The sequence below is a fragment of the Cyrtonyx montezumae genome, unplaced genomic scaffold (assembly GCF_038088225.1).
Source record: "Cyrtonyx montezumae isolate F1298 unplaced genomic scaffold, pur_monq_1.0 scaffold_2, whole genome shotgun sequence".
NCBI classification, from domain to species: domain Eukaryota; kingdom Metazoa; phylum Chordata; class Aves; order Galliformes; family Odontophoridae; genus Cyrtonyx; species Cyrtonyx montezumae.
Window position 1 is genome coordinate 56,119,765 of NW_027071936.1, and position 21,951 is coordinate 56,141,715.

The 21,951-nt window shown below is 39.7% G+C and overlaps 1 protein-coding gene across 1 annotated transcript; it reads left to right on the plus strand.

Moving 5' to 3' along the window:
* The first annotated feature begins 815 nt into the window (after positions 1 to 815).
* On the plus strand, positions 816 to 20,736 carry WDR1 (WD repeat domain 1). The gene is made up of 15 exons (XM_065735777.1): positions 816 to 1,020; positions 1,252 to 1,373; positions 5,130 to 5,220; positions 8,076 to 8,223; positions 9,544 to 9,724; positions 11,362 to 11,439; positions 12,324 to 12,404; positions 12,520 to 12,753; positions 13,527 to 13,614; positions 14,807 to 14,963; positions 15,628 to 15,715; positions 17,070 to 17,180; positions 17,655 to 17,828; positions 18,935 to 19,079; positions 19,350 to 20,736. The coding sequence occupies exons 1-15, from the start codon at positions 1,005 to 1,007 to the stop codon at positions 19,457 to 19,459; spliced, it is 1,824 nt and encodes a 607-aa protein (XP_065591849.1). The 5' UTR covers positions 816 to 1,004; the 3' UTR covers positions 19,460 to 20,736.
* The last annotated feature ends 1,215 nt before the right edge of the window (positions 20,737 to 21,951 follow it).

Sequence of the window (21,951 nt, forward strand, 5' to 3'; positions counted from 1 at the left end):
CAAGAACCGGACCTTCTGCTGCAAAAGGTAACTGTCACCATCTGCCAGCATGGGAGCTTCCGAGCAAAGAGAAGGCTGCGCCCCCTAAATACTTAAGACCAACACCTCATCTCCCAGCAATGGCTCTTACAGGGACATGTACCCTGCTGAATGCAGCCAGCAGCCCATGAAGCATGCAGGACAAGATAAGACAAGAGGCAAAGGCCTGAAGTTGTGGCAAGGCAGGTTCAGGTTGGATATTTGGACAATTCTCAGGAAGGGCGGTGAGGTACTGTCACAGGCTGCCGGTGGAGGTGCTGGAGGTGTGCAAGGGATGTGTAGATAGGGCACTGAGCGACACGTCCTTCTTTCTGATGGTTCAACGGTTGGAGTAGACGATCTCTGCAGTCTTTTCCAACCTCTATGATTCTGTGACACGAGAAGCCGGCAGGCGGAGGCCTGTGGCTGCTAACCACAAACAAAAGGAAAGGATAGGGCAGAAGGCAGCGGCACGGAGAATTCACCCCTACACGCACCCCTCTTCATCACCTTCCCTCGGGCTCCCCCACATCAACCGCGGCTTCACGGCCGCCCCTGCGCATGCGCGGCAGCAAGGGAAAACTCCGCGCATGCGCAGGCGGCCCGGCGGCGCCCACTTCGCGGCTGCCCCGAGCCGCCGTGCGGCGCTTGCCGCGGCTCTCCCGCAGCTCCCTGCAGCTCCCTGCCGGGGCGGGGCCGGCTCCTGCGGCCGCCCCAGCGCAGCCCCGCCGGGCCCGGCCGAGCCGACGGCATTTCCGGGGGAGGGAGCGGCGTGCGGGCTGGCGGGGAGCGGCGCGGCGCGAGCAGAGTTGACTATATATGGTCAAAGGCAGGGGAGAGCGGCGCGCCGCGCGGGCGCTTCCTGCTTCGTGCCGCTGTGCTCCGCGGGGCTGAGGTCGGCGGCGGACGGGAGCAGAGCGCAGCGGCGGCCGTCTGCCCGCCTGCGTCCGCTTGGCAGCGCCGCGGCACGGAGCTAGTGGGCGAGGATGCCGTACGAGATCAGTAAGCCCCGGCGAGGCGGAGGGGACCGGGGCGGGGAAGGGCGGCCGGGGCTCGGGGCTCCGGCTGCGGCCTCGCTGCGGGGCGGCGGCCGCTCACCGCCCGCTGACAGCAACAAGTGACCGCGCCGCTGGGAGGCGGCTGGGAGCCCACGGATTTCAAACAGCTTTTTTTTTTTTCTCCTTTTTTTTTTTTTCTTTCCCCCTTATTTATTTTTTCTTTCATTCCCCGCAGAAAAAGTGTTCGCCAGCCTCCCGCAGGTTGAACGTGGCGTTTCCAAAATCATTGGAGGTGATCCGAAAGGCAACAATTTTCTCTATACCAACGGGAAATGCGTCGTCATCCGGAACATCGATGTAACGTATCACGGTGTATTTTATTTTGTCGCTTCGCGTACCCCCTCGCGGAGTTGCCCTCTCCCCCCCTGTCCCCGTGCTCCCCTTAGGGCGGGGGGGGGCAGCGCTGGGGGTCACGGTGCAGCCCCAGGCTCGGGGGATAGGAAGGTGCGTGACTCAGGCAGAAGCCATGGGCAGCGGCTGCACGAATTCCCGAGGAATCGCAGTGAAATGTGCACGCAGCTCTCGCCCTCTCCTCACGTAGAGAGGGGAGGTTGGTAGTTCTGGTTGGCCTGTGCGTTTTCAGGAATAGCAGTGCTGGGAGTTGGGAGGTATGTTTGCCTAATACATGAAGGCTTCCTTATTTTTTTTTTTTTAATGGGGCTTTTGGCTTACAAGAGAAGCATGCAGGTACTTGCGAACAACTACACCTGAATTTATGAGTCCCCAGCTGCTTTTTTTCCTCTAGCATTTCAGGAATCACAGCGGTTGTCAGGCACTTGATTCTGTAGAGTCAGCACACCTTGTTTTCAGCCCTGGCCGTAGGGGACTTCTGTCATTCATTCAATTCTGGAACCCCCCAGATAATGCTTTCACAGTGGTGTGGTGTGTTTGGTTTTAATCTTTGCTGGTAAGCAGAGAAATGCTACGTGATTTCCTTAAATAATCTCTTCAAAGATGATATCCGTTTGAGAAATAATGAGGAAGCATAACATAGCTATTGTTCAGCTGTTGGTTCTAAACGTTTTTTTCTGCCGCATAAATGCTCAAGTCTTTGGAAAAATCTGACTCTCCCCTGGATTTCTTTCCTTACTGTAAATTTGACTGTGGTGCTGAGTGCTACAATGGGGCAGATCCCACCTAGGAATGTTTAGGTCTCCATCACAAATGCACTTTTGTTTCCGGTTGCTTTTTTCTCTTGCAAACTGATTTTTTGAGGTATTTTCCTGATGAATCTCATCACTTTCTGTGTTCAGATGTTCAGTGTTATTTTGTAACACAGAAATGCTACTAAACAATTCTTTGCAAACATCTTGTTTTCCAGCAAGTACATTTAAACAGATACCAAACAAAACCAAGTTTGCGTGCATCATTATCCTGTAATAATAGTGTTTCACTCTGGTGTCAGGAGAAGTTCACTTTTCTGAAACTAGAAGCCTCAGTTAAGTGTGATGCAATGAGAGATGAGAAAAGTCACTCTGCTTATATTACAGTTTTTGCCAAGTTGTGGGTTGTGACCTCCTTCCTTGTGCTGTGATTAGTGCTCATCTGACTCTGTTCTGGGGGTTAAATGGGAAGAGAACAACTTTCTGAATTGGCTCACTGAAGATTTGCCTGGTGCAAATGTCGGTTTCAGCATGAGCCAGAACATAGAGCACGTGGCAAAGTCCAAGCACAGAAGTGATGTGGGACTCTGGGAGTTCCTGTTTAGACTGTTTAAACTCCCAAGGGAAGTTGAAAATGGAAGTCATAAACCTTCCAGTTTTATAGTGTTGCTTATCCCAGTATGTAAATTTACCTGAAGCAGCAAGGGGGAAGAGTTTGCTACTGTTAATAATTGACAGATGACATTTTGCAGACTACAGAATGTGCTGTACAGCAGTGACACAAACCAAGCAAAGCCTATGCTGTGGCTTTTGTATTGGGAGTATTGCAGTTCGTAACCTAATTTGGAAATGTGTCCACTGCTAGTGCAGAACAATGTCTTCTCTGAGAACTGTGGAAGCCTGTGTAACAGTTTGCCACAACCAGATAAAATCCTGAGAAGTCAGTGTGTTATCCCTCCCTCCACCATCAGCTGTCCAATGGGACGTTTGTGCTCTAATTAAAAAAAACAGGTCATTGAGATGCAGTGAACGCTCTCCTCTAAATCAAGAGCTAATCAGTAGTGATGAGTATAGCCTTCAGGGTTAGTGTTTGAGCATGAGTCAGTGAGTTTCTTTAACAAGAAAAAGTCCTGGAACAGTGCTGCTCTGAGAGACAGGAGGACTGGTGATATTTATGAGGTTTCATACTTAATAAATATTTTATATCGTCTTCGTGGTTTCAAGCCTGCTTTGAAGCTCGGCACCTAAACTGCTCACTTTCATACGTGGGTCTGATTTCAGCACTGAAGATAAGCAGAATAAGCTCTCTCTTCTCATTGAATCTGATAATTGTTACTGCATTTGTCCTGGTTAACAATCTTATCCTAAGACCTCTTTAGAAGTGAGCTTTCTTTGGTGTTGGTATGAAAGATATGCAAGTTAGATTACTTCCACCTGTAAAGATCGTTTTTTTTTTATCAAATAAGCAGGATTTAAATAATCTGTCATCCTGAATCTGTTTACTGTATTTTATGTTTGGAAGACTTTTTACCAGTCGCTTCACCCCTGAAGTCAGTCTGTGAGTCTAGTGTTTCATCCACTTAGCTTGCTGGGGATTGCTACCATAAAACAGCAGCCGTTGTATATGTTGTTATTAGCAGTGAGGTTTTTTGAGCTCTTTCAGCTTGTAGATGGCACGGTATAACACAAAGAAAACATTATTTGTTCTTGCTTAGATAAAATCCAGTAGTACATGAAATGGAGATGTGGATGCAGGCAGTCGTGACTTAAGTAGGGCTCTAATGTGGTCAAGAAGTGCAGAAGCAGTAATGGAGAAGCTGCTTCTTGCATGAGTAAGCTATATTTTGCCTCCTGAGATGTAACACTACTGCAACAGCAAGAGAGAAGTCTGCTTTCTAGCACAGGGCAGGTGCTTTGTTTTTTCCTGATTGGATGGCTGAATCATGCCATACCATCAGATGTTTTTCTGGTTTGGTTGAACAAATCTGTATTAATCAGAGTAGCCAGAATGTTCTGTTTTAGTCATAGGAGTAGGGTTTCTGGAGTTGGAAGATATCTGATAACTCAAAAATTAAGCAGTAGTGTGTATCGTTTTGTGGTGTAAGCAGTGTATTTGGAAGATGCAAAGAATGGATCTTTTGTTTATAAAGTTAATTTGAGAGCAGGTACTGGAGGAATTTTGTCTTGATGTTATGGATGTTTTTTTTTTGTGTACTCATGTAATTGAAACACTTGAGTGAATTTTATTATCCAGCTTGAAGCATCTGAAGACATTTGAGACTGAGAGATAAAAATCATGATGGAATGGCTGTGCATCTCAGAGTTCCAGTATAGCTGTTGATACTAGGGATGACAGTGTACCAGCCTAGTAGCTTTTAAACCAGACTTCGATTGCCAAGGATGAGTAATGTCTGCCCACCTCATTGGTTACTGAGTAATCTTAGGTATGTAGTGATGAGTAGTAGCTGTGCAATATGGTTAACCATATGCTTAACTTTCATACTCAACTATAGTAGAGCTTCTGGTTGTGTTTTCCAAAGTACAGCTTGTGTTTGTCTGCTTATGTGGTAGTTGCCTTACCTGTTTAAACTTCTTGAAAAAACAGAACAAAAAGCCTTCAGTGCTTGGCCTGTTACTTTGAGCATTTTTTTCTATTTGTTAGGTACTGAAGAAAGGAAGAAGTTATAGCTAATGTTGTCTGTCAGAGGAAATGCTTGATTATGTCAGTCATTGGAAATTAGTGTGTTGTTTTATGTAGACAGCAATTTTCCACACTGTGCCCTGCAGTTCTCTCCTCAATTTTAGACAATGTCTTGATTTAAAGAACAAGTTGAAGTCTCTGAAAGAAGATGTACTGGGGCAAATTCTGAATTTTATCATGTAATGTCTTGATTTTACTCTGTGAAAACCAGGAAATACTATGTAGTAACTTTTTTTTTCTTTAAACTAGAATCCTGCAATTGCTGACATCTATACTGAGCATGCCCATCAAGTTGTAGTTGCCAAGTATGCTCCCAGTGGATTCTACATAGCATCTGGAGGTAAAGTATCAATGTGTATACTAGACAGGCTATATGGACAGAGCTGTTCCAAGTGCTTCCTGCAGAACCTGACACAACAGAGTAGTTCATCTTCAAAGCTATATACAGGCTGTATGTAGCCAGTGTGACATGGTTAAATGAAATTGAGCGAGGAAGGAAGGACTTCTGAAGGTGTTCCCTAAACCTCTTTTAGAGCAGTGTGATCAGTGACATGCTCAGTCTTTTTAAAATTGTTATTTAACTCAGGAAAAAGAAAACTATAAATCCACCTTACAAACATAAAGTGTCTAGAGTTAAAGAGGGGGGAAATAAGCTTGGTGTAATAAACAATGTTTATTCATGCAGCAGAATGGAAAGTTAATCTGAAGCTTTGTATTTCAGAATTTTTTTGCAGTTGTTAATATACTTTGATACTGTAAGGATGAGGAGAGATTCCAGAAGAGTGTATGCTCCTTTCCCTCCCCTTCTTCCTGACAGAACTTGGCAAGGCTTGGCATCATTTTTCTTAGTTGTAACATGAACTAAAAAAGATATTCGCTGTTAAGTTACCAGGGAAAGAGTCTGATTCTCAGTTTCTGTGTAATATGCAAGAATCAATATCTGGGAATGAGTAGCTTGAATTTTCTTAGCATGAATTTCCTGGATTATCAGCAGAAGTAATTGCAGTTTTTGATGATTTGCAAAGAACTGAACAAATCCATGTCGATTGAAGCTTTCTTTAAATAATGGATCTCCTTTCTGAACTAGTATACGGTTGAAGAATATTTAAGAAACATGTATTAATAGTATATTTATTAAAAAAGAATTGCATTCAATTTATGTATTTTTAAAATCTGTTTGCCATTGTCAATTAAAAACAGCTTGAAAAGTAAGTTGTCCAAAATATAGCAAAAGTTTCTGCTTTTAGCAGAATTTTTGCTGAAAACAAAACATTCTTAATATGATCCCCCCCCCCCCATAGGGAGTCCAGACTCACGTAGACGTCTCAGTAGTAAGGAAATTTCTCTCAGTGACTTAAGGGAAAAAAGCCTTTTTTGAGCATGTAAAATATCTCAGTTCTTTCTTCCTTGGTTTCTTGCATATCTGGAAGCTGTACTAGAGTATGTCTCTTTTGCATACTGAGGAGGCTTTGAGAACACTGTTAGGACACCCTTATGGTGGTTTTTTTTTCCTCCTCCTGGTCTGAAAGGAACCAAAGCCAGCATCTTCTTCCTTCAGTCTTCTGTGTAGACTGTGTGTCAAACTGAATACCTCCTTAAAACCAATTTGCATTCATTACTGTACAGAGTTAGTACTCTATAGATTTGTGCCATACTCTCTCTTTGGTTCTTGTGGCATTGTAGATTTTCAGTCCCCAGTGAAAGAGCAGTTTATATATACCTAGCCTGGTTCAATATGATGTCTGTCTTTAATGATCAGCATAAGGAGGCTCCTTGCTTCCTGGGAAGCATTCAGCTGGCTTTTTTTCACTTGCCTATCTTACTTCAGTAATCAAGCTTAGGCTGCAATATTTCCTTTTAAATCTGTCCTCCATATATTATGTATAAATAGTTTGCTGAGCATGGATCCTGAAGATAGTATCAGGCTCTTTAAGCAGTTTCTAAGTATAACCATGTAAGATTCATTTGTCTATAAATTTACATCAGCCATGCAGTCTGCATTAATACTTCATGTGCCTGATGAGACAGACTTTTGACAATATGCTTTGTGGGTTTTATGGTAATTTCTTCTCTATTGCAGTCATAACAGAGATGTAGTAATGGCTTGTTGTAAAGCTATGTCCTATCTATTAGTAGATGGAACAATTAGATTTTGAAGTCCAAATTTGAAGAGAGCTTCTTATTGTACTGTAGTTTAAAATCATTCTGAATCTGTCCTTTTAGGATAAGTTCTTGGTGAGTCTGTGGTCGTGTTCCAAAGATATAGGGATGCTCAGTGTCTAAGCTGGGCTATAATGATGTACTGATAAATGGTGAGCAGAAGTCAAAGGAGTTGTGCTGTGATGAAAGATGTGCCTTTAGCATGTTTTTTTCTAAAATAATGACATCTGTGAAAGGTTCTTTACACGCAGGATCTGCTATGTGGGTTTTGTTACAGATTTCTAAGCCTCTCTGTACCTAGAAGGGTACCTGTGTAGTACTGAGAGGAAATAATGACAAAAGGAAGCTTTTGTTACATTGTCTTAGAGTGTTAGTCTGTGTTATTTGCTGCTTGTATCATTAGTGTTTTTTGATATTCTGCTGGATTCCTTCGTAGTCATCTAGATGCTACATGTGGATATCTGCACATTTAAGTGTGTACGTGCTTTTATATATTGAAAAAATATGCAGAAGAATATACATGAAGTTTTATTAGCATAGACCTCTTTGTAACTTGTATCTACATGCAAACCAGATTTACTTTAAAGGTGAAAAAAAAAAGTTAATCTGAAGTATCAATTTTAGTGCATCAGCCACTGTCTCTCAGATTGCTTTCTTATTGTAGATAGCTTACATCCCAGAGAGGTATGGGTAAACTATATTGTAGTTGGTAGGGGATTTTTCTTTTTTTATCAACAGGTGCTTAATGTGCAAACCCTCTCTTACTGTGTGACTTATTTTCACGTGTTCTCAGGAGGTGGTTTCTGGTGTTGTATTTATTGCTTTATGTTATGAACATTAATATCTGGTTAAAAGCATAATTCAGTGAGATCAGCATTCCTAAATCAGGTTGTTGGTAATCATTACAGTAGGGTGAGGTTGATCCTTCCTAAAAGTGTTCAGTTTAGCTGAGAATTTGTATCCTGTTAGGTTGCTGAGTCAAGTGACTGAGTCATGCTGGAACAACAGTAGTTATGTTCTACTTTGTTATGGCAGATGTCTCCGGAAAGCTGAGAATCTGGGATACTACACAGAAGGAACACCTTCTGAAGTATGAGTATCAGCCATTTGCAGGAAAAATAAAGGACCTTGCATGGACTGAAGACAGCAAAAGAATTGCTGTTGTTGGAGAAGGAAGGGAAAAGTGAGTGATTCTTCTGTTTGTGTCTTCCTGTATGTATTTCTGTATATCTGTGTACAAAAGTCACAATGCAAACTTTTGTATGCCAGCAAAGCAGGTTCTTCACAGGCGCTTTTAATTCTTTGAGGGAAGGAAACCATGGCTTTCCCTGTTGGAGATGTCCTGTTCTGCAGCAAAATTCTTAGTGCTGTTTAACAGCTGTAGAACTATATGGAAAATAGTTATGTTAGAATTGCTCAATTTAAAAGTGTGTGGGTTTTGCTTGTTTTGGTGGTGATGCTTTAAATGATATCTGTTCAATGTGACTCTTGAGGGATCTCTTTTTATAATTCAGATTGAGTAGGAAGGGGAAGCCACAAGAAGATCTCTTCCTTCCAGCCCTCTCAAATTGAGGATATGATTGAATAAGAGTAAAAAATAAAAATGTGCTAGGATTGTCTCCCTCACCAGTATAGTACTTCTATATTTTAAATATTATTACACTAATTAAAAGAAAATTGCAACATAGTTGTCCTTGACTGATTAAATGAGGTGTCCTGCCAGGACAGAGTTTGTGACAGACAAATTTGTCTTTTTATTTTAAAGGTTGGCAGATCTGTAAAGCAGTGCACAGATTTCCTAATTGCATTGTACCTGAAATGTAGTGTGGTCCTATTTCCCTCACCTCCTTCATCATTTCACACACAAATGCCATTGTGTACTATGCCCTTACACTAGAAGGGATTTGTAGACTCACATCCACTCCGCCTGTCACTTGGTAGATCTGTTTGCTTTCCTACTTTAAGTAGCTGGACTGTTTCATACTTCTAGATTAGAAGATTAGTTGATTCTACAGAACCCATTTTTAGTGGCTGTGCTCTGGTAGATTAATGCCCTTGTACCAGTCATACTGTTATTTTAGTAATATAAAATAAGAACTGGCAAAAAATGGTATTATAATAACTCATTTTACTTTTAAATAATGCTTTAAAATGATGGCACCCAATCTAGACTAAAAAATCAGAAAACCAACCCAGTGTCGTCCTAGCTCTCTGTATTCTGTGTAGTGACTGGACAGTTGAATAACTTTTATCTTTCACAAACCGGCAAACTCACTGAAGAATATCTTCTGGTTCTTTGTTCTGGTTCAACTAATGTCTCCTCATGAAGATTAGGTTCCGTCTCCAGCAAGATCTCAAGTTACCTCCAGGGAGTTGTAGTGTACTTGCATGAGATTAATGAGATGACCTAATTTCTTTTGAGTGCACTTAAATCTGGTCTTTGTAAATGAGTAGAGAATTAATCTACATGTAACTTTTATGAATTATATGTTTCTCTCTCTAGATTTGGAGCAGTGTTCTTGTGGGATAGTGGTTCTTCTGTTGGTGAAATCACTGGACACAACAAAGTGATCAACAGTGTGGACATAAAACAAACAAGACCTTATCGTCTAGCAACTGGCAGTGATGACAACTGTGCTGCTTTCTTTGAGGGACCTCCATTCAAGTTCAAGTTTACACTTAGCGTGAGTTTAAGCTTAGTTGTGGCTCTGTTAAACTGTCCACCGAGTTAACTGTGTGCTTTACAACAGGCTTGTAGTGTGAACTGTTGAAACAGGTTTTCAGTTTCCTCTTTTGAGCCTTAGTTAGTGTCTAGTGTCTGTCTTGAATCCTTGTTTAGGTTTTAACTGAAGGCTTTAAGCTGTAAAAACTGAAATAAATCATTGCTTCAGGTTTTCTTCTTAACTGTTACGTATGAATTCTAATTTTATTTTCTTCTTTGTAACACCAAGTAATAGATGTTTTCATCAGCTTTAGTGATGCTTGCTGATATCTGCTACTTGACGTAGATGGTTTCTTCTGCTACTTGATTTAGTGCTTCCGAATCCTGTCCAAGGTGCTTTATTCATGAAATGTGGTTGTGTGAGTGGAATGTTACAATCGCCTTAAAATTGCTCAAATCTGAAATCCTAAGGCAGCTTTGTAGTGGTGAGGGGAGGTGGTTTAAAGTATAACTGATAGCCACAAGAGTTGGATGTATAATTTCAGTGGTCAGTTTTCTGTTTTACGTTCCTTCTTATTTTCTGGGTTTTTTTATTTCTTAATTGTATTAATTGAAATTGTGTATTTAAATAAGTATTTGCCTTTAAGTAGACTATGTACATTGACTTTAGTAGGAATTCCAGTACTAGAAAAGAAATTGTTTTGAGCTCTACGATCCAATGAAGTGATGCAGTTGCCTAATTTATTTCTGAACCTAAGTTGATACTTATATTTTGCTAACCTGGTTCTTCTGGATCTGTGAAGTCTGAATTGCTTATAAGTGCTGCTCAAACTGATACATGGTGTAGCCTTCCTTTTAAAGTGATATTTGAGTTGCTGTATGCAATTCAAGTCCAGACTGCTCAGTGGTTCTGATTAGAGACTTGAGTTATCGGGGAAGAAAACAAATCTATATTTAATCAAAGAAAATAGGTTAGAATCTGCCTTTCATAACACTAATAATAGTCTCCCAAATCTCTGCATGGGAGCTTTGGCCTCAATGTGATGTTTTCCTGTTTAACATGTGCTTTCTAGTTAACATCATTTGAATAGTCTCCTATTTGTAAGTAGTCTATTTGTGGAACCAACATCAGTCTTGTCTGGTTACTTCACAGAACTAGTATGACTGTGGTCTCCCAGAACTGTAATTCATTACTTATTCCTCATGGCTGTTGCCTTGTTTTGGACTTCTTTCTTATTTTAAATAGGAAGCATTTAATTTTGTGCTTCCTGTGTGTAAAACCAATTTGCAAATCAAAATCTAGAGAATGTTGCAGAAGAATTGATTAACTAGGGGAAAAGAATCCTGTGATTTCATCTAGGCTGCAGCTGAAGGTTTGATTGTTCACTTTTTCCTACCTATTCCTGACACAGTAGTGCTCATTCACATAGCTTTGTGCTGAGTTGGTTTAACTACATCAGTATCACCAATCTCACAATTTCTTTCCTAGACTGCTGTTGGTACAGATGATTTTCTTCATATAGAAAGGCTATATTCTTTACAGCAGGCTTTTCCTAATCAGTTAGTTAATAGCTTGACCAAAAAGAACTTCATTGTTACTGGATTACTGTGTATGTAGATAGGTCTATTCTTTCGTGCTGATTGTTATCTTTTCTACAGGACCATACACGGTTTGTGAACTGTGTGAGATTTTCTCCTGATGGGAACAGATTTGCTACAGCTAGTGCGGATGGCCAGGTAAAAAAATAAGCAACTTTTTATACCGATTTTAAGATGAGAAGATTCTTGTCCATATTGGAAATAGAATTAGTCTTGGAACATCCATGTTGCCACTTCATTTATTCTGAGAAATGATTGAGGTCAACTTTCAGTGTCTGCTTATAAAGCTGTAATAGGTTCATAGGTTCATAAGGTTGGAAAGGGCCTAGAAGATCATCTAGTCCAACCATCCTCCTAACACCATCCCTACCCAGCTACTAAATCAAATCCCTTAGCACCTCATCTAAACGCTTCTTGAACAGCGCTAGGGATGGTGCCTCAACCAGCTGATGTTGTAATAGCTGATGTTGTTAAACTATTCTACTCAGCTTTTCCTCCAGTTTGTCTCCCTAGCATATTACTTCTTGTAGGTGACTTTGGCAGGTATATACACTCTTGCAGTGTATATGTTCTTATGAGCCTGAAAAGTCTGGAAATAATGAACTCACAGATACCAGCAGGGAGTCCACATGGAGTTGGGATGCTAAGGACCGGTTTAGCAACGTTTTCCATGGGGAGCTCCTCCTATGCAGTAGATTTCCCATGTAGGCACACTCCCATGACTACAATGTTAAGCAGCTGCCATCGCAGCAGGAATAAAAAATGTTATGCTTCTCACAGTTTCAGATGTCGGGATCCAACATAAACAGTGGCTTACTGTGCTTATTTAGAATTGTCACTTTGCTTATTTAGTATTTAACATTAAATGCAGGGATACCTGTAATCTTGTGGAGCACTGCATTTTTTTGAATAGAAACAAGCATACCTCATTGCAAAAGAAAATGTGCAAATGGAGCTCTTCAGTGTTTTTCTCCTGCTACTGCATTTCCTTTTAAGTGATTTGTTTGTGTACTTCTATTAAGATTTTTATCTATGATGGGAAGACCGGGGAAAAAGTATGTGCTCTTGGTGGAGGCAAAGCTCATGATGGAGGTATTTATGCTGTAAGTATCGCCTCATTTGTACAAATGATCCGTGGTATTGCATTATGAAATTCATGGGCTGTGAAGCCTTGCAATAATAAATGCACTTACTATCTTGTGGCATTTGTTTTCACAGATTAGTTGGAGCCCTGATAGTAGCCAGTTGCTTTCTGCTTCTGGAGATAAAACTGCTAAAATTTGGGATGTTGGTGCTAATTCTATTGTCAGTACTTTCAACATGGGATCAAATGTATTGGATCAACAGCTGGGTTGCTTGTGGCAGAAAGATCATTTACTATCTCTTTCTCTCTCTGGCTATATCAATTATTTGGACAAAAACAATCCAGATAAACCTTTACGTGTCATAAAGGTGAGTGGAACTTGCATTGTTGCTCCAGAATTTCTGTAATAAATGGCTTGGTAGGGTTGTTTAGATGAAGTAGTAACTGCTGAAAGATAGCTTTGTTAAATTAGTGCTGCCAAACAAGCAATTTATGTGCATCTTTATGTTGCATAAATCAAAAAGTTAATATTACCTACAGTGTTACTGTGCAAATGCAGCCTGATTTATGGTTTCAATGAAGGTTATCAAATTTGCTTTGTAGTAGTTTTAAGCACCCTTTGGATGCAGGAAGTATAGAATAGAAAGCTACCAGTGATACCTAATTCATCCATGGAATGTGATCAAGGTGTCTAGGGTTGCTAAGTAGGCTTTAATTTTAGGAATTAAAGAGTTTGCTGACACAGCTGTCTCTTGGGAACTTACATTTTTGCATGAACTAGAAACAGATGCCCTAGATCTGTGCTACTGCTGCTGTAGTTCTTCTGAATCATCAAGTGCCTGAAAAGTAAACTTTCTGTATGGAAAGGCAATGGAAGTATTTTGGTCCAGAGGGCTAAGTAATAGGATATTCACAGCACCCCTTTACTCCTTCTGTAAAGGGTAGTATATGGAAAGGGCAGTACTGCAGCAGTAAAACAACTTCATTATTAATTAGCGATAGGTGTTCTGGATGACCTTGAAAGCTCATAAAAAAGTTACTTTATAAATAACTTGTAATTATTCTCAAATAGATTTGATGTTTAGAAATGTTAAAATGAAAACTTGCCCATCAGTAATCATTGTTTGTGTCCTGTTCACAGGGTCATAGTAAATCAATTCAGTGTCTTACAGTGCATAAAAATGGTGGAAAGTCCTATATTTACTCTGGCAGTAACGATGGTCATATTAATATCCTTTGAATGATAAAGCAATACTTGCTCTGGTCTCAGAGTCCAAGGGAATGTGTTAGATGGTGGGGGGGGTGGGGGAAACGTTGCCAAAAAAAAAAGCTGTGTTCAGTAAGTTAACATTTTATGCCTGTTGAAGACATTTTTTTATTTTGTTTTACTGTTTGTCTTGCCTGACAAAATACATGCTACATCTTAGTTTCCAGTTATCACTGAAGATGTAGGAACAAGTAAATCATATGTGTGGGAAGTTAGTCTAATTGGTGTTTCATTATATGTGCTAAATATGTATTGTTGCTTCTTGCTGTTATAGGCAACTATTAGATGTATTTTTATCATGTGCTGAAAGTCATCTGTTGGGGTTTCTTAGATATTCAGGACGAGGAAGATAAATTCTCATTGATCTCTTTGACCCAGTAACAAGCATTTGTCTTAAGAGTTGTTTTTCCCACCTCTATTACTTTATGTTCTGTGATGTATTAATTCTCTTCTTTATTTGGTATCCCAAATGCTACCAGGCTTTCTCACTAATCTTAATCCAACAGGACTGAAATTGAGTCTTATGAAGCAAAACATTGGAAATACAGATTGGTTCCTAAAGGGCACTGGTTATGGGTGAGGCTGTGGTATGTTGAGCTAAAATAGTGTATAATGTTCTGAAGCTTAAAAATAAAACTGCAGTCCTTCATTCCACTTTCCATTATAACATTAAAATGGTATCACATTGGCAGAAGTCAAAGAAACAGCGGACTTCTTGTCAGCAAGTGTGCTCTGTAGTACACTGGTGATAGTTCAAAATGATTTTCATGTTCCTCATAAGGAGAAATGCTGCAGGACTTTCTAACTAATTATTTTGGGAAGTACTTTGTATTCTCATACCTAATCCTAGTTGTTGCAGTGTTTACTGTTTGTTGCAGGTCATCTAGTTCATTACAGAACATCAGAACTTCATTTAACAGGGTGAGGATAAGAGGCTTAAAACAGGGGGGCGGGGTTGTCAGAGCATTTGTGGAGTCTCCATCGTTGGATGTACTCAAAATTGAAGGGTCTTATGCATATGCTCTGCTGAGCAAGGCTTTCAACTAAATCTCCAGAGGCTCCTTCCAATCTCAGTTACTCTGATTATGTAAAATATTTCTAATTATATCTGTGTGTGGTGGCATCTTCAAATGTTCCTTAATTCTGCTGTGTACATTATTGGGATTCTGACACTGGAGAGAACGATGGCTTTTCTGGGAAAGGCCATACAAACCAGGTTTCTAGAATGGCAGTGGATGAAATGGATCAGCTTGTCACCTGCAGTATGGATGACACTGTGCGCTATACCAACCTTAGCAAGAGGGATTACAGGTTAGTGAAAGCTGTTGCCTTTCGTTATATTATTACAGCCTTCTTAATTTGTAGCAAGTTTTGTTGATTTACATGGTAAATAATGTTATGCTACAACTTATTCAGGCTTAAGTTACCATGGAAACTGTAGAAAGGATTGCTGTACCAACCTTGCTTTTTTGTATGACAAAGAGAAATGCCTCCCAGACATCTTTCACTTTGTCACGTCCCTTCTGCAGGTTAGATAGATATTGATCATGTATCAGGTAGCTTACTTGTAATGGTGGGAAAGGTGTCAATTTCTCTAGTTCATTAATACATAGGACTGCTGTTAATAAGCATCTGGTTAGGATGAGTGGAGTGCAAGTATTTCTTCATAAAAGCCACAGTTGAATTAAAAAAAAACAGCCTTTACAAAAACCTATTAAGATCACCTAGTCTAATCTGAAGTTTAGACTATAAAGCAGCAGCATTTGACTTCTGTTTAGAAGGCCTGCTTCCAGGCAGAGATACTGACATTCCTTCTGTTTATTGTTCAGAAATATTGTAGATTTGAAGAAGAAAGTATGCATGTCCTTGAGAATCATTAATAGGTAATTACTTAAATAATTTGTTTTAAATAAGTAAGAAATACTAATTTTTCTTCTGCATTTCTGCTTTTCCACCTTACCACACCTTCATCTAGTGGCCAGGATGCTGTGAAAATGGATGTTCAACCGAAATGTTTAGCTGTGGGTCCTGGTGGTTATACTGTAGTTTTATGCATTGGACAAGTAAGTATTAACTTCTGGATTCACCATACAATTGTTCATTAATAATGCAGATTACTGTATGGTAATGTGATGGTTTCTGTCAAACTTGTTTGATGTGTGATCACCTTGAGAATTTTTCTCCTAAATGCTTATTAATAATGAGGCAAACCATTGTGACAGTGTTTCTTGTACCAGTTCAGTAGTCTTCAGTAGAGATACTAAGCTTTGTGTAGTGTCTCTTGTGGATATGCTTGAATTCATTAATATCGATACAGCTTTGTGCTGGAATGCTATAGCACTCCAAATTGAAATAGGAAGAAAATAACCACGTTTACCTGCTGAATGGAAAGCTAAAGGCCTGTCTTGACTATTGGATATAAGTGCATCTGAAATAAATCCTCTTAGGTTCTCGCTGTGAAGAGTAGAGAGCTGAAACTTGTGAATTGCTGTTTATTTCAGGTTTATTATTTCTGGTTCCTTTCTCTGTGTTCCATCCCTTTTTGGAGAGGGAGAGAAAGAGGGGAGGGAAGAAAGATGGGGTGAGGAAAGGGAAAGAAAAGGGTAAGATGTGATGGTTAGCTTTGTTCCATCCTGTAGTTGTGTTGTAGGTTCTGACATGGAAGTTTCCATGAAACGAAGGTGTGCCATTGAATTCCTCTCTGTGGAAAAATGGCACCCATTGACATCTGCTGATGCTTGCTGAGTTCTGTTGGAGATCAAACAGTGGATGTCAAGCACATGAATGCAGGTGGTGGGTGGTAGATTTCAGCGGTGGTGACAGCAGTGTGAAAGATGAGTTATGTTCTGGACTGCCATACAGTTTCCTACAAGAGAAGGATGCAGGCTCTTTTTCATTGCTGGTGAAAATACATAGCTCGTGGTAATGAGTAAGAGTTCTGTAGCTGAGAATTTGCTCTATCAAATAGTGTTATTTTTCTATTGTAGTTTCTGTGGAAATAAATAGGCATTACTCTTGGAGTGGCCTGTGTAGAATTGCATTGTGCTGTTAGCTTGCTGCTAATTTGGTCCTTCATCCCCTCCTCTAATAGTGAACCAGGCAGGGAGTAAGCCTTACTAAAAATACTGCTCTGTCCATGTTACTTTTGTATTGTGACCAAATGAGGTAAAGCTGAGTGCAGTAGAGTGTGCCCTGTGCTCTCTAATATGAAGCACTTAAGTACTGCAGTGCAGCAGATTAGTTAGTCATTATGCTTAGGCATGTTTTCCTTTTTTTAAAGGTCTTCCCTTAGGATCAGGGCATAGTATACTTGTGAGCAAATCAGAGCGGATCTGATGACTAAGCAGTGTGACTTAGTCATTGTTGTGTGTTAGACTCTTGGAAGGTGGAGCTTAGTTTCTGCTTTTCTATTTGCAGATTGTCTTGATGAAAGATAAGAAAAAATGCTTTGCGATGGATGACCTTGGCTATGAGCCAGAAGCTGTGGCTGTTCACCCTGGAGGAGGTTCAGTAGCAGTGGGAGGAACGGTAAAGTTGTGCTTCTAAAAACTATGAACGCTCGCACTAGTAACAGAAGCGTTGAACGATAGTAGGTCTGTTCTACTGAGGAGTAGTAGATAGCGTTTCTAACAGGAGCAGTATTGTAGTATGTAACCTATGAGTAACAGGTATTCCTGGGCTTTTGCTTCCCTGGTTCTCCCACTGTTGTGACCATCATCTATTTCACATTTTTCTGTTGGCTATTGGTATTGTTTTTACCCAGTATAAATTTAAAGTAGTCAAGTCTTCATTACTGTATCCTAGACTTAGTGGAGTGTCACCAGTTTAAAGGACCTGTCATTTACACTATTTTTCAGTAGTTCTCAAGTAAATATGAAGCAGTGCCAGATGGAACTAATGAAAGTGTTCCAGAAGCTTGGCGAGCCTTCCTGTTTCTACTGCACACTGATCTTTTTTTTTTTTTTGTACCTCCCTCCCCTGTTACTCACTCTTGTCTTGCAGGATGGGAATGTCCGTTTGTATTCAATCCAAGGAACCTCTTTGAAAAGTGATGACAAGACTTTGGAAGCTAAAGGTCCTGTTACTGACCTGGCATATTCTCACGACGGTGCCTTTCTTGCAGTTTGTGATGCAAACAAAGTTGTCACTGTCTTTAGTGTCCCCGATGGCTATGCGGTAAGAAATGCTGCGTCAGGTTTTCTTGTTGTTCATAAAAATTGACTGGCATCTCACGTCTAAATATATTGTGGTAGAATATGTGGCTGGTGGGCTTAATAATTAAAATTGTGTGTTTGTTTCTGTGGCTGTTCATGGGGCATCTTGGGATTGTGTTGTTTTTCACCATAGCTCATGTTATGGCTCCAAACTATAAGAATAGGTGAAGGAAATGTACAGTATAGATTAGCTACTGGTGAAATGCTCAAATTCAATCCAGTACAAACATTCAAACATTCAAATAAATGGGGTATGGGAGAAGATCATGTTTCCACAGGATAGGGTAATTGAATACAAAATATTATAAAATATACAGGTTCTTCATTCTTCAGATCAGCTGAATTAATAGCATGAGGTTTTTTTAAAAGAAAAATAAACAAATGACATGCATGTCAATATTAGAACTTGTGTACATTTTTGTAAAGTGGAGATAAACGCAGGCTCAGTTCTGTAGTGTACGATAAAATTGAATGAAGCAAATACAGCAGACTTGGCAATGTAATTTTGCTGGCTGTAGCAAACAGCTCTCTGGTAAGGATTAAGCAATTAAAAGGGATATGGTGGAGCAGGGAACTGTGTCCCATTCTTCAATCTACTGTCCTTTAACCAAGAGCCAAGTAAGGGGCAGCTCCTGCTTTTCAGCTGAGCAGCCAACATGTGAATCAGCCTTTCAAGTCATTCAGCTTTTACTGAAACTGCACAGTAGTTGAAAAAAAAAATAAATGCAAGATTTCAGAAAATTATATAAAAATTAAAAGAACTGTGCTTTTGAAAAATATGTGAAGTTATTTTAAAGCTGTTTAAAGAAGTAGTAAATGTGTATATGCACTCTGCAGATCTACATGCAATTGAGTCTTTGCATTGTCTAGAACTGGATTTTGTTTACCTGATTAGGGTTTAAATGCATAAGGTGAAGTCAGTACTTCATTTAGGACATCCATTCACACCGCAGATATACATTAGAACTGTCTTCATTTATTTTGTGCTACTGTGCATTAAAAGCTGGTAGTTTATGAAGTGGCTTAAACTAATGAAATAACACTGTATTTTTAATTACTTTAAAACAGGAGCATAATGTCTTTTATGGACATCATGCAAAAGTTGTTTGTATTGCCTGGTCACCAGACAATGAACACTTTGCTTCTGGTGGCATGGATATGATGGTGTATGTTTGGACTGTAAGTGATCCCGAGACCAGAGTCAAGATACCAGGTTTGTTTGCTTCAGAATCTTCCTTTTGAAAGCTGTTAATCTTAAACCCAACATGGTTCTGTTAAGACTGGAAGCAGACATGTTGCTGTGTATGTTCCCAAGCATATAATTACATTCTGTTACGTTCTTTTATTACGTGGTCTCTTATAAAATATTAGTCACTTATAAAATACAGTGCTAGTACTTAATGCAGATGAAGATAACTTTTGGAATACTTTGTCAACTTTTCCCCTTCCTGATTATTTTCTGGTATTTTGCACTGCCATACAGATGCTCACAGACTACATCACGTAAGCGGCTTGGCATGGTTGGATGAACATACTCTGGTAACAACATCCCATGATGCTTCTGTCAAAGAATGGTCTATTTCCTACAATTGAAATAAGCTGTCTCTTTGGAAGGACCTAATCAGGGACTAGAACTACTGCAGCGGAACATAGCATTTCTCTTAAAGAATTTGTATTGGCCTCTGGGTCTGCTATCATATCCTCATATCTTTACAGGGTGTTCATATCTGTAATTAAATGTACTTTGAAAGCTTTAGCCAGTAACAGTTTGCACATGAAAAGCACTTAAATTATGTCTGGAGCTTAACCTTTGTGCTGAACATTCCAGAGGCAACAGCCTAGCAAGTTGGCGTGAAAGATTCAAACTCAATCACTTGTTCTTTTCTAACCAAGAAACATGAGACTGTACAGCATGAGAGTAATACTTCTCATTTTTTCTAATTACAGAACATTTCTGTACTAACGGTCATAGTAAGAATACTTAGTTGTGATCTGAAACCAATCAAGCTGTGTGCAGCTACTGTATATTGCTTTGCTTCTCTGTACTGCACCAAACTGTTGCCTCAGATTTTTCCTCCAGATAACAAAATGGGGTACATACATAATAAACTTTTTATGTATTTCATGTCAAAGCTTTTTGATTTATTTTAGGATGGAAGTGTTGGGGTTTTGATGTACTTACTGTTGTGGGTATAATGTTTACGGATAATTGTTGTGGCAATTTCTTGCTTCGGAAACACATTTGTTACTTTCATGGATTAAGAATGTCTGGTCATTTCAATGTCAGAAAAAAATAACTGTTTCAAATATTAAAGATATTTTCTGTTTGAAGGAGGAGAAGCATGTTATTGTTTTTAAAAATGCAGTACTTTACCACCTTCTGAAAGTACAGGAATTAAACTGAGTGAAGCATTATTATGACTTGAAGTGCTTTTTGAGGAAATAATGTTTGCTGAATAAGCTCTGTGCATCTGCATGTACAGAACAGTTGCATGTAAGCCATTATCTAACACAAAGAGGTCATGCTCCTATGTTTAGTTCTTAATCTACAATCTACCACACATTTAAGTGATTTGAAAAAGTCCGACCAGGTTGGAAGAGGGCACTGGTGCAAACTAGTAGGAAAACTGTTACAATCTCTAGTGGCCAAAAGTTGGTGGTGGTGTGCAGAAAACCTTGACAGACTTGGGTGGTTTTTTGTTGTTCCCTTTAATGAAAAACTTTTCTCTGCTTAAGTCTTCATGGCCACCACCCTTCCAGTTGTTTGGTTTTTATTAAGCTTTCCTTTCTGTGTGGATTTGTTATTTCTTACCAATCATATTTCTAATGACACTAATTATACAGCAAATAAAACTCTTTTGCTGCTGCTTATACTGTGGACCATTGCTCAATTGCTGGAAAAAAAAACCTGTCAAAAATGTTGTAGTGAAACAACTTTCAAAAGGAACTGGTTTAAGATCCAGTTTCTGTCAGGCCTCTGTCTTGTTCTGCTATTGCTTGTTGTGCTGTTCCCTGTGTGCTTCGTACATCGTTCCCCAAATCTCATCTGGAAGCATTGCTGCTGAATCTGCTTGGTGGATTCCTTTAGTTGTTCAATCCCTGTCATGCAGGTAATGTTGAAGGCAAAAAAAAGTATTGTAGGCGTTCATGGTTAAACTACAGATTTTCAGTGGCAAATCAGGTTGTGTTTGGTTGTGGTTTTCTCTTTTAGATAAAGAATAATTTTGCTACTGAAATGGTTGTGGGGTGTTTGGGTTTTTTTTTTCTGGGAGGGCAGGATTTTTTTTCCTTGAGGGAAATGAGTTTCCTTGAGTCCCCTGCCACTTCAGTTATGTTCTCTTCTGTATGTGTACACAGTGTCTGCAAAATGGTGTGTAGAATGTTTTCTGATTCCTGAATTACTGTGTAGTCATAAAATGTATTGCTGCCCTTGCTGAATGCCTGTTAAACTTGAAACCCTGTGCTATGACTTGTTTGGATGCCTGCGTGTGGGGGTGGTTGCTCGTGTTTCAGCTTCCATTGGATTTGCTTGTTGGCACATGATTTGGGTTTCTAAATCCTTACAGGCTAACGTGGTCTTTGTAGTTGGAAGCAAATCTGACTATACAATGTTTCTGCTGGACCAAATGTCAGAGCTCAAGTTCTTTTTTGACCTAGAGTAGGTTAGAGCACAAATTGAGTTGAGTTGAAGGCCAGTTGTATTACTTCCAATTGTCCCAAACAGAAGAACTAATACCTCAAGCTAAACATAAAAGTAAAAAAAAAAACAGTGATGGAGTGAGCACCCAGCTCCAGCATGGCTTACTTTCTGATCTCAATTCCACACACATATATGCGTGCACAAGAAGTTGAATTTTATTTAATTGGGCTTTCCTCTGCTAACTTGTCAGGTATATCATGTTTTTTTTTTTTTGCTTTGTTGTAATAAAGAGAACAAATACTGAGTGCTTATTTGGTTGTATAAAGCATATTAACCTTTCCAAGAAAATGCTGATCTCCATTTCTGAAATAGTTAACTGGAAACGGAACCTTTGCTGTCAACTCTTAAGATGTGTAGTAACTGAAGATGTTGGTTTGACTGTACA

Bases quoted from the DNA above. Each gene is read 5' to 3' on its own strand.
- WDR1 (XM_065735777.1), top strand. The intron at 9,725-11,361 runs GTGAGTTTAAGC...TCTTTTCTACAG, and splicing joins AGTTCAAGTTTACACTTAGC to GACCATACACGGTTTGTGAA. The intron at 17,181-17,654 runs GTAAAGTTGTGC...CTTGTCTTGCAG, and splicing joins CAGTAGCAGTGGGAGGAACG to GATGGGAATGTCCGTTTGTA.